At 33.6% G+C, this 12,319-nt stretch overlaps 1 protein-coding gene across 3 annotated transcripts in view; it reads right to left on the bottom strand.

Moving 5' to 3' along the window:
• Skap2 (src kinase associated phosphoprotein 2) overlaps positions 1-12,319 on the bottom strand; it is a 310,376-nt gene that overhangs the window by 39,875 nt on the left and 258,182 nt on the right. For all 3 annotated transcript variants that reach the window (XM_087206614.1, XM_013070279.3, XM_087206613.1), the window contains 3 exons: positions 10,740-10,864; positions 9,798-9,861; positions 9,312-9,449 (listed from right to left, as the gene is read on the bottom strand). In XM_087206614.1, the coding sequence (XP_087062740.1) occupies positions 9,312-9,449; positions 9,798-9,861; positions 10,740-10,817 (280 nt within the window). In that variant the 5' untranslated portion in view covers positions 10,818-10,864. The remainder of the gene's footprint in view (positions 1-9,311; positions 9,450-9,797; positions 9,862-10,739; positions 10,865-12,319) is intronic.

Here is a 12,319-nt window from a genome sequence, read left to right as displayed (position 1 = left end):
AGGGAGTCAGCACCCAACCAGTGAGTTTGGACTTGGTTCGCTTGGCATTAGGGACCCATAAAATTTACTGAGCTAGGGATTAATTTGACCATGTTAAATTTAACATCAATCTGTTGGCAGTATGCACAACAGATTATCAGGTTTTTTGGAGAGCAAGATCCCCCCCCCACACACACACAGGAAGTGAGGAGAGCACTCAGGAATGCTTGTAATGATTCAGAGAAATCATTAAGGCCTGAGTGAATGGAGGGCTAGGGATTGATGATGTTTTAGAGATATACAGTAGCAACTAGTGATCAGTAAGACTAGGAGAGGTGGGATGATCAGGAAGGACTCCACAGTGAATTTGAATTTTAACACTGTTTTAAACTTGAGTGACTACTGTTACTTTTAACAGATACAGAAAAGAAAGGAGGAAGAACAATTAAGGAAGATGGTGAATTTGACCTTAAATATGAGTTTGACATGAGGCCAGAGCTCAGAGGAAAGGCCAGATGTGAGAATGAGATTTGGTAGGTATATTATCTTTCCTAGTGTCTTTTTTATATGTGTGCCAGTAAATGCTTACTTGCTAGGTAAGGACAAGGAGATTCTTACCGTTCTTCTGTTAAGACGCATAATAGTTACTGGCTAAGAGTTTGATCTCCAGAGTCAGAATGCCTAGGATCAAATCCTGACTCAGTCACCTCCTAGATTTTATTCTGAACAAGTTACTGAATCTTTCTGTACCTTAGTTTCCTGATCTGTAAAACAGGATGGTAAAAGTATCTATGCCACAAATTATGTTTATTAAATGAGATAATACTTAGGGGTACCTGGCACATACTATAGGTTAAGTACTATCATCATATTATATTTTACTTTCTTTTGATGAACTGGCTACCCAGCGAGGACGGTTTATTTTGCTCTAACCATATGTTATCCATATATAGTGATACTGGAAGGTTTAAAATTGCCTTTTTATCACAAATCTTCAAATCCAAAATTTTATCACATTAAATAGCATCACAATAAACAGCATTTTATATACATGTGCAATCTCACATAGTTACACATTTGAGCCTCTCTATAGTACTTCACTACATGTTTTTCAATTGTCTTTTATGCACACAGGACTGTGATTCTTTCCCACAAAGGCCCTGCTTGACCTGACTATCTCTCCCCCAAGTCTCATTCTACTTTCTCTGCCTGGCCCTCCTCTCTTGTTCTTGAACAGCACTGTCCAACTTCAGATCCTCTGTGTTTGGTATTCTCTGTGGTGAATAGAGAACAGTGGTGGCAAACCTATGGCATGTGTGCCACAGCCAGGTATTTGTTATCATTGAAAGCTCTAAAAGGTTTGCCATCATTGGAGAAGGTACTTTGTTTGGCTTTTTGCATTTATCAGTTTTATGCAAAAAGTTTCAGTTTAAATGTCACTCCTTCTTTAAAGAATATAGCCTATAAAATAGTCACTCCTATAAAAAAGTTACTCCCTCTCACATCATCCTCTCACCTTTCTTTGTAGCAGCTACTGCAATCTATAATAGTCTTAATAAAGTCCACGACTGCCTTTTTCATGCCTAAACTTCCATCACATGCAATGGGCTTTCAATACTGATTGAACGAATAAACTGCATAGTAAGAACATATGAAGGTAAAGGCTTCACTAATAAAGAAATAAATTATGAAAGAGAAAACAAACAATTTAAAATAATCACAATCACTAAGCATCAGAAAATCTAAAAGAGTGCTGAGATGCTTATCTTTAAATTATTATATATAGCAAGAAAACAAAATGGAGAAGGCCAAAGAAGCCTAAAGGGGTGGCCAATAAAATCAAATTTCCAGAGACAAATGTAAGGACCAAGACTGATGACTAACTAGGAGAACATGGATAACTGAAGAAGCTGTGCTGATGAGGGGTCAGGACAGAAAACCAAAGTGTCAGAGGTTAAAGTGTGAAAAGACAAAGAGATGGGGAATGAAGACATCTCTCCCAAAGAAGTATATGTTTAAAAAAGCAGAGTTGGGCCGGGGATTTAGCTCAGTGGTTTCGCCGCCTGCTGTGCAAGCACAAGGACCCAAGTTCAATCCCCGGTACAAAAAAAAAAAAAAAAAAGTTGAAATGGGCCGGGGATTTAGCTCAGTGGTTTTGCCGGCTGCTGCGCAAGCGCACAAGGACCCGAGTTCGATCCCCGGTACCAAAAAAACCCACAAAAACCCAAAAAACAAATAAATAAAAAAGCAGAGTTAAGCTGTTGTTCCATACACTGGGATCAAGAATGTGCAGAGAGGCCCAGACAAAGAGACAGGAGGCTTGGATCTGGTTCCAAAAAGTGCTCAAAAATGCCACTCAGACTCCGCAACTGAATTTTGTTGTTATTCTATAAGAAACATTTTCTGCCTTAATCTCAACTTCTGTCATAAGAAACAAAAGGGCTAAAGGATAAGTAGCTATAAGGAGTTGTTATTTCTTTATAAGAATTCTAACTAAGTTCTAATAAAGAGGAACAAATCTATAAAAGAATGTTTTCTTTGAAACAAAATCAAGGTAAAATTTCACTTAAGCTTAATTTAGATTGGATTTCTTCCCACTTTGTTGAAAGCTTTGTACTACTCAATGGCAGTACTTTCTGAGGCCAGATATGAAGAGTGCTTATATTTATCACTGACATTTTGTTGAACTTGTCCATTCTTATTAATCATTGCTTTAAAGTAAGCAGCCAAGTACTCTTAGGAAGTTGATATTCCCAGCTGACCTATCTGCAAAAATAGTGAAGCTTGATACTCTCCTGCTGCAGTCTGCCTCGGTAGATATATGTTCATGTGGTGGGGGGACAGGGGGAAGGGACAGAGGGAGGGTGGAAGGCAGGAGGGAGGGAGGGAGGAGGAGGAGGAGGAGGAAAGAGAGAGAGAGAGAACATTAGTTTCCCGGGACCTAAGAAAGCAATACATTCTTGTGAAGCTACTTCAAACTTTATCATAGTCTACCTTCTTGAGAAGTGGAGGAATGAAAAGCAAAAGCTGGCTATGATCTGTTTACATTCTACATGGGAGGGGAATTATATCTGCAGAATGATGATCAGAGTTAAGAAGTCTGATATGAAGGTAGTTAGAAGCTGTGCCTTTAAACTAATTGTTGAGATTTCTTGGTGGTAAATGATAAAGCACTCAGTTGTACATAGACACAAAACCTGCAGTTGTGAATATCTGATCTTCTGGCACGGTGTTAAGATTCTTCATCTAAGGTTCTCAGGAAAAATCTTAATAGCCCAGTTCTATTAGCATATTATTTCTTCTTGCTTTATCAATGTCAGCATTTTTGTCTGATTAGAGTGGTTAATATTTACTTACCTTCTGGTTCAGAATTTTTAACTTGTGTTCTTCCTAATATAAATATGTGAATCTGAAAATTTAGAATTCAAGGGCTAAGTAATCTAAACCATCAACAATTACTAATAATTCTATCGAATTCTTTTTAAAAATCTGATCTTTATTCATAAAGCCTTTTTCTCTTAATTTTCCTTTTGACTGTACTCATCCAATTATACTTATCGCCTTTTTTTCAGATCCTCATGTCTCCTGTTCTTCAGTGATTAATTCTCTCACTTATTTTATTCAACACCATATGCACCAAATATAGTTTAAAGCTCAAAACCACAAGTTTTTATCTGTACTATTTTAATTCTCTTTCAGAGAATTGTTATCTCTTCTTTTAACTCATGAGCTATTCAGGAGTTTATTTTTCAGCCTCCAAACATAGGGATATTGGGGTATTTTTAACTATTGTAATACTGCCAGCACCTAATGAAATTTCATTTTAAAGAATATAGTCTGTATGATAAAGATTCATTGAAATTTGTTGGGATTTCAATTGTAAATTTTATATAGTCAGTTTCAATGATTATTCTGTGTACTAAATAAACTATTTACTATTTGTGATGATGGCTTATATCTTTTTAGATTTATTAGATTAGGTTTACTAATTTTGTGGTTTAACTCTTCCATAACCTCACAGTTTTTTGGCTCCTTGGTCTACCAGTTTCTAAAAGTGGTGTGTTAAAAATCTCATTATGACTGAGGATTTGTCAATTAAAATTTTTTATATTAATAAATGGTATGTAGTTAGATATATTAAAGGTTTATCACCTTTGTTATTATATAGTCTTATCAATGCTTTATGCTTTAAATTCTATATTGTCTGCTATAGTCGCTTTTTTTTGGATATGATTGTGTAGATTATTTGTTTCCACTTCCTTACTTCGAAACTTTCTGTGTGGTTGATTTCAGGTATATCTCCTCTAAGAAGAACACCACTAGATTAAAAAATCTAGTGAGATCATCTCTTTTAATAAATTAATAAAGTTACATTTATTATAATTACTTTTATAGTATGTCTTACTTTATCATATTTTCTCTTTACTCCGTTTTCTTATTTCCTGCCTTCTTTGGGATTTAAACATTTTTATGTGGTCACCTTTTATTTCATTCTATTGCTTTAGGAAACTTAGGACTGCATTTTTATTTTTTTACTTACTTTGAAATTTTAAATGGCTATCATCACCCCCTCTCCTTCCTCAATGGGACAGCACTTAGTGTGCCTTCAACCCCTTCACACACCTCCACCTTGCCACAGCTAACTTTTTAATTGGCAGCTAAAATTCAGTCTCATCTCTTTAAATTAAAAAAACAAGGTTTATTTTAAATGATAGGTAAAGTTGCTTGCACATTTCACCTATTTCTATGTCTACTATCCTTTCTTATATGCTCCACCTTTCTTTTCTGTTCTCTTTCTGATACAGTTCCAATTGCAAAAATGGGACATTTTATCTCTCTACCTGAACATATATATTTTGAATATACATTGGTATTTCAAGTCTTTTTTTTTTTTTTTTGGTATCGGGGATCGAACTCAGGTCCTTGCGCCTGCACAGCAGGCGGCGAAACCACTGAGCTAAATCCCTGGCCCTCAAGTCTTAATATACGTCAAATCATCTCATAACAAAATTGTCTGAAATGCCAATGGCAAAGTACAGAAACACTACATGATAGGCAAAATTATATTTTAAAACAGGAAATATAAGGAACAGTAAAAACATACCTACATTCAGTAAAGATAATACAAACAAATAGCAATGACCCTAATTTATGGCTGTTTTCATTATTTTTTTTTTATAACTTCAGATGACCCTCTCAGCAGAGTTTGGAGCTGAAACTCTCCAAACATATGATTCTAATCTAGTTATCTACTTGGGGAAAATATTTATAATATTATATGTTAGGATACAATATCACCATACTTAATGACTTTATAATTCAGTATCATAGTTTAAGAAAAAAGAATGCTACCTAGACTAACAATCTTGAAATGTTGAATAATGTGGTTTGATGAAAGTTAACTGACATTTTTCCATTGCATTCCTAAAAAAGGAAAAAAAAAAATTGTTTGAAGACCTACCATCACTCTAACAATACTAATAACCAAAGATTGTGGGATTTCTATTACCTTTATTAACTTTATACTATGAGTGACAATTACTTAGGAGGAAAATAAGGCTAAAATATATTTTGGAGGTTTGTAACCCCTTTTAAGTTTTCATTTTTGCTCACCTGCTGGAAACTACTTCAAATTTAAGTACTCAAATACCTAAAGTACTTAACTATTTCAAATTTAAGTACTGTTCTTTTTTATGGGTACATAATAGTTTCACTGAGAAATTTATAGCTGCATTTTACTTTACATTCCATTTTAGATGCAGATAGTTGGACTGAATAAATTTAAATATAATTGAATGACAAAAAAAAGATTAAAAAATCCTTTTCTGGCCCAGAATAGTTCAATCTGCCATTGCAATTAAAAAAAAAATTCACTCTAAAAAAATAGCTTTAATGGAATAGAAATTGGTCTTCCTGCTTTATGTTGCCCTCTCTCTGCCAGTCCACTCACCAGAAGACATCTCAAGTGGAATTTCCCTGAAAGCTGCAGAGTTCGGCTGATGGGCAGTTACCATTCTTGTTTTCAGGCTGATTTTACTCTACATCCAAAAAAATCTTTTTGCAGTTATTGTTTCTGCACAATTTTCTACCATTAAAGGAAAAAATATCAAGTGACATAGTAACTAGAAGGAAAGAGCGAGCTATGTCGATTTCTGCAGCAATTTTCCAAGTACTGTTTCTTGCCTTCAGGATTCACAATCAGACAAAAATGTTCCTCTGTAGTTGTAATGAAAAAAATGAGCAATAAATTCTAAATTTATGCTAAACCAAATGAACTCATTACTGTAAAATAGTTTAATATACTTTGACTAATATATTAGATGGGCAAACAAAAATATGCTATGGTAATTGCACAATGTATGCAAACCTGACTGGCCTATGCTAATAAGTAATAAAATATAAAAGATGCTAAAGCATTAGGGTATTTGAAGAAAAGCCAAATACCTTTAATACTTCCCAGAAACATCATTCCCAACTCATCTGCACATACACATAAATACCCTAAACACAAAGAAATCTAGAAATTTATTCTTATTCTTTTATAAAGTTAGTTAAAAATTAATAAACAAGAAATTAAAGTGAAGGTGCTGTAATAAATTAGAATATTCTAACTGAAAAACAATTACAATGAAACTATTTATATTCCCATAGAATTATGAACATTTTTTCAAGGGATATTTTCCAATATCATTTTTAAACAATGTTTTCTTCTTCCCACTCTTGAGACTTAAAACATTGACATTTTATATTACATTAAAAACACACAAGTAAGAACTTGACTTTCTCAGGAAAAGAGCTTTGTGATTTAAAGTAGCATGTTAAGTGTTTATATTTTTCTTCAAATACATCTGTACGGCTCATCTCTCAATTTAAGAGGATTATTTTTCAATAATATGTAATTGACATAAAATTATGTTGAAATGGCAGCATTATTTAATTCTGGGAATTCAGAGATAAATAGTTCTTTACAGAGAACTGGAAAAATATCAAAAGTTTCTAAGTGTGCTCCTTTCTACTGTTCTCATCACCCTCATCTCAAAAGTATATCCAAATTTCATAAAGTAAAAGCAATAAGCTTAATTCTTATCCTGAAAGACAATTTTTAAATTTAAAAAGTTATTTTCCTATTTTCAATATTTAAGTAAATAAAACCTGTAACTCTGAGATAACTTTAGGGCCTCACTAGAAAAATCCCCTCTGTAGCTGCTGGCTCAAACTGCAAACTTGCTGAACCATACAGATGTTGAAGTGGCTCTCAGTTACCCTGGGGAAGAAAGAAGCACTAGACATTCCACAGCTGCCTACAGCTCCCTTCCCAGGGGCACAGTTGCAGGCTCTATCAAGCTCAATCACTGTACGGCAACTGGGGATTGCAGGCTGGGACAAAGAAATCCCATAGCAGCTTAAATTTCTCCTAGTACCACAGTAAGAAGTAACACTGTTTAAAGAGTAACCAGTATTTTCAGCAATTATATGGCCTCCAGCCAAAAAAAAAAAAAGAATGAAGAAGAAGAACATCTGTAATGAAAGATGTTTCATATTTTTTAAATGTCAGGCTACTTACAGATCTTTCTTGGGTCTTTGTTAAGGAGATAACCTTGAATATTTTATGTTTATTCTTATTTTCTTCATTGGATGGTGGGACACAATAGTCAAATTGAAGAAACAGAACTTAATAGTCAATTCAACAATTGTAATGCAACACAAAATGTAATGGTACTAATATGTTTAAAGGTACTACACTCTTCCATTTTACATCAGTCTATGTTCTCACGAGTTCTTTCAAATATTTTAAAGACTAAAATAACTGTTATTAATGATGTGGTGTGACTAAAAGCAAGTAGCCAAAGAATATTCTTTCTTACCTAAGGGTTACTCTGCTATGAGAGATGCCATTTTCTTAGGATAAACCACAAAAAAAAGGGCTACAAATACACAGTTCTATTATTCTCCACAAAATTATACTGTACTAATCATCTTCCTCTGAGGTAGTAAAAGACAATTCATAGGCTCCATGCACAGTTTTTATATCTTGAGTTTATAATAGTTGCAATTATTATTACCTGGCTAGAAAACCATTACTGTACCATCATATAAGCATTTGAAGAATTCACCACATGATAATAAAAATAATAATGATGTTATTATTTATTGTGAGCTTGTATGATTCAAGCACTGTGCTGAATTACTTCATTCCATTTTATAGATGAAGAAATTAACTTACAAGATCATTGAGTAAAAAATGATACCACCCAAAATTTTAAAATTTTTACTCTAAAGTCCATGTTCTAGTTACTATGCTTTCTTGACTGTTCTGAGAGTGACATTAATTTGGAACATCGTAAGTATTTCTGAAGTCCATTTTAAAGGTTTATATTGTCATTAAATTTTTCTCGTCAGAGAAAAACAGCCTCTCTACATGTTAGCTAAATCTCACTTACACTGCTTATATTCCCCTTTTCTTCTCCAACTACAGATTTTCTAATAGCCAGGAAAAGGCTCATTTCAACCTAGTGTATTAGTAATGCAATTCCCTGAAGTTGTTATATTCTAAAAATCCTAAATTTTAGATGCTTATCTTTCTGCTTTAAATTGATTCTCAAAACTCAAAAGTAGCCATAAGTAATTAGCAACACTGAAGCATGTAAACTCTAACCCAAGCCCAAAAATTTACAATAAGAAAATGTTTGGGTTTCATGCTAAAATATCAATAAGACCTAGCCTCAAAAGGCTTTTGTTTATAGCCCAACAACATTCCTCCCAGACAATGAATGCACAGTAAGGAGGACTACACAGGCAGAAGTTGATGACATATGGGGCGTGCGTGGAACTTCTGGTTAATGGAAGTTCCAAGATGTATAAATAAAAAATGATGTGTGAGTTGGTGGAAAAAACTGTAAGGCAAGTCAATTTTTTAATTAAAAAATTATGTAGCATAAACAATGCTAATGAGCCAAAAGTCCCACGAGATTAGGATTGTATCTGCTTCATTTTAACATTCCATTCACTTTTCATAAATGTACGTCCACTCACTTGAAATACTTCAAGCAGAACCTTTTTTGCAAAACAGAGCTTTGAAGGTTTTTCTTTGTCCTTGCTCTTTTTTTTGTTGTTGTTACCAGGGATCGAACTTGGGCCCTTGCACTTACGCAGTAGGCAGCGAAACCACTGAGCTAAATCCCCGGCCCTGTCCTTGCTCTTAATAGCTCACCATATTCTACTCAAGTTGTCGGCCTGACAACAAATTGTTCGCACACATACAGAGGCATGGACACAGGCGCACATACAAAAAGAACCTAAAATCTTTATATGAATCAACAGAAAATAAATACCTGGAAGTTCCTCATATATTTCCTCATCTATTGGCTGAGTACTTGCTAGTGGGCTGCTGATTGGTAGAGGATGATCAACATCATCATACACGTCTCCTCTTCCATCATCATCCTCAGGAATAATATCAGATTCCATATCTACAAAATATATTTCACAAAGTAAACTTTAAAAGATTCCAAATGACTTTAAAAACTCTATTTCCTAAGTAAACAGTCCTACAAAGTAATAGTAATACTGTCTGTGATACATTCTTTATTTGAAACATTTTTTAAATTGATCTGTAAATGTGTGAATTTTAAAGTTGCCAACTGGTAATTATAAAAAAAGATGCTTTTATAAATCAGAACTGAATGGTGTCCATTAATACCAGTCACGTTCTTTGGTTATTCTCACAGAAGTCAATAAGCCCTTGTATATGAAAAGCAAAATTACTCAGTTATTTAGTATTTAAAAATTGTGACTTCATGTCCAACCAAAGCTCTTACCTTGCAATACAAATTTCAGCTGTTGCACCCATTCTTCCGCATCTTTAGGAGAAGCTGCTGTAAACTAAGAATAATAATTAAAAAATCCAACAAACAATAAGAATAAAAATCACCACAGTAAAAATGTAAGGTATGTCGCATTCTTATCTTTAAGACCATTAGTAATTCTTTTCATGTCTAGTGGTACTTTCCTTGCAAGGATGCTTCTTATAATGTACAGTTAATTTTGACAAATTTATGTAATTGAAGCAGAGGATGATGGATTTGAAACTCTGATCAGCAGCTGGCAGCTGTGCAGGAAAAAAAGCTGCTTCTCTTCATCAATGTCAAAGACAGAACTGATGAACAAAATTTGCCCTTGACAATTAGAAGACACCCATGAATTTCTTTAGACTGCTGGGTACAGTTTTCTTAAAAATGTTCTTGTCAGATTCCAACACACTACCTGACAACTTAATTAACTAGCTTTCAGCTGCAATCTCAGATATTTAAAACTTATTAAACATACATTCCATATTGATGCCTAGCTGATAGCTCTTGAATTGCAGAGCTGATCCGTGTCTTTATCTTCATTTTCTCCCACACCTCTAAGCAATACAATATGCATTAACACTCTAATATTTTTCCTTTGATAATTTTACTCTTTCTGCTATGTAATTCTTCTAGGAAATCACATACTTCTTTTAAGATAGATATAAAATGCTACATGTGGAATAATTGATAAATTATATTCATTTGATCTTTTTCAATAAGATATCACTTGAACTACTCTCAAATTTTTAAGTGTATTTCCTCTTACGTGAATGTTCAATGTACAAAACCTGTATTTTTTATTATTATTAACATGTCAGGGAGAGATATTTTAACAAAATGTTAATGTCTCTGTAAATGAAATCAGAACATCTTATCAACTTAATTTCAAGGCAACATAAAAACTCCAACCTGATAGACACGTTTATCAGGAGCACAGATTTCAAAACAGCAATCTTTCTTTCCATCCTTCCTAAGGGTGCTATTCATTCTGACATTGTAGCCATCTATTGCAAATTCACCTTTCTGTTGTTTGTCTGTTGAAGATAAAACAGAATTTCATTTACTACACTGAACATAAAAGCTTCATTACCTTTTATTTAGATTTCTATGAATTCTTAAAATATTGTGTGCTCATACTGCTTTAGTAATATAATACCTAAATAATATTCCTAGACATCATTTTTAATTCTAAAAATGTCAGTTTTGGGGACAACTACATCCAAAAATATTATTTTAGGGAACCAATGGAAAAGGTCTGTGATAATGGCTTTATTCAGAAAGAAGTATTAAAAATAAGACCTTGAATATAGGGAAAATCTAAAAACTTGAACTAGGCAATCCACTACAAACTCATTACAAACTAGATTTAGGAAGCTATTGGGAAAAGAGGCTCTTTAAATCAAATTTTTCTTTTTAAAAAAGATCTCCTAACTTGGTACAAACTCTAAATGTTAAAAGCAAAACAACAACAAAAAAACTACTAGTTATAAAACAGATATAGAGGGGAAACAAAGTATTAGGATGGATAAGAGTAAAAAAGTGCATATAGAAGCATTAGTTATATAAAAAAAATGTTTCTTAAACAGTTATTGAAGAGCTGGAACTAGTAATAAGCACACTGACTCTCATAGGATAGAGTCGAAAGAAAGATGTTTTAACTGTAATCCCAGCACTAAGGGAGGCTGAGACAACAGGACTGCAGGTTTGAGTCCTTTCTCTTAGTAACACTCTGTCTCAAAATTAAAAATAAGGAGGTGGGGGGTAGCTTAGTGGTAGAATGGCACTGGTTCAACTCCAGTACCACAAGAGGAAAAAAAAAGAAAGAAAGAAAGATGATTTGCACTTTGATCAATTATTATCTTAAAGACAAAGTACAAATGCAACAATTTAATACTCTAAAGCAAAATAAAATCAGTCAACTCTCCTACTTCATTCATTTGTACCTTTCCTCCCTCTGCCCATCGGCCCCAGTACTTGGGATTAAATTCAGAGAGTATTGATCTATATACCCAGCCCTTTTTAGTTTTTTTTATTTTGAGACAGTATCTTGCTAAGTTGTGCCAGCTGGCCTCAAACTAACAATCCTCCTGCCTCAACCACGCAATATCCACCATGCCTGACTAGTTGTACCATTTTGGTAGAAATTCTGCATAACTATAGGTTTATTTCCCAGGTTAACACACAATATTAAAGCCATGAGTAAAGACTATCAAACTGTCTCTCTTATTGAGCTCATGGGAAATATGAAAATGCTTCTACACCATGGTGTAAAGGGCTCTCTCAGCTTAGTGTATCAATAAAACATAAAACATATATTTCCTATTCTTAAATAAACTAATTTAATGCCCAAAATAATATACATTTTTAAAATATGAAGATAAAATCTCGTTCCAAGTGTCAAATAAAATATAGAAATTCTTGACTTAAACCTGGACAATCTAATTACATTTAGTCAAAATTTATGTATCTGATAACTGAAAAAATTCAAA

The sequence above is a fragment of the Heterocephalus glaber genome, unplaced genomic scaffold (genome assembly GCF_053883595.1).
Source record: "Heterocephalus glaber isolate CG9 unplaced genomic scaffold, H.glaber_assembly_v1.0 deba00000676, whole genome shotgun sequence".
NCBI lineage: Eukaryota > Metazoa > Chordata > Mammalia > Rodentia > Bathyergidae > Heterocephalus > Heterocephalus glaber.
This window is presented reverse-complemented; position numbering and strand designations above follow the sequence as displayed.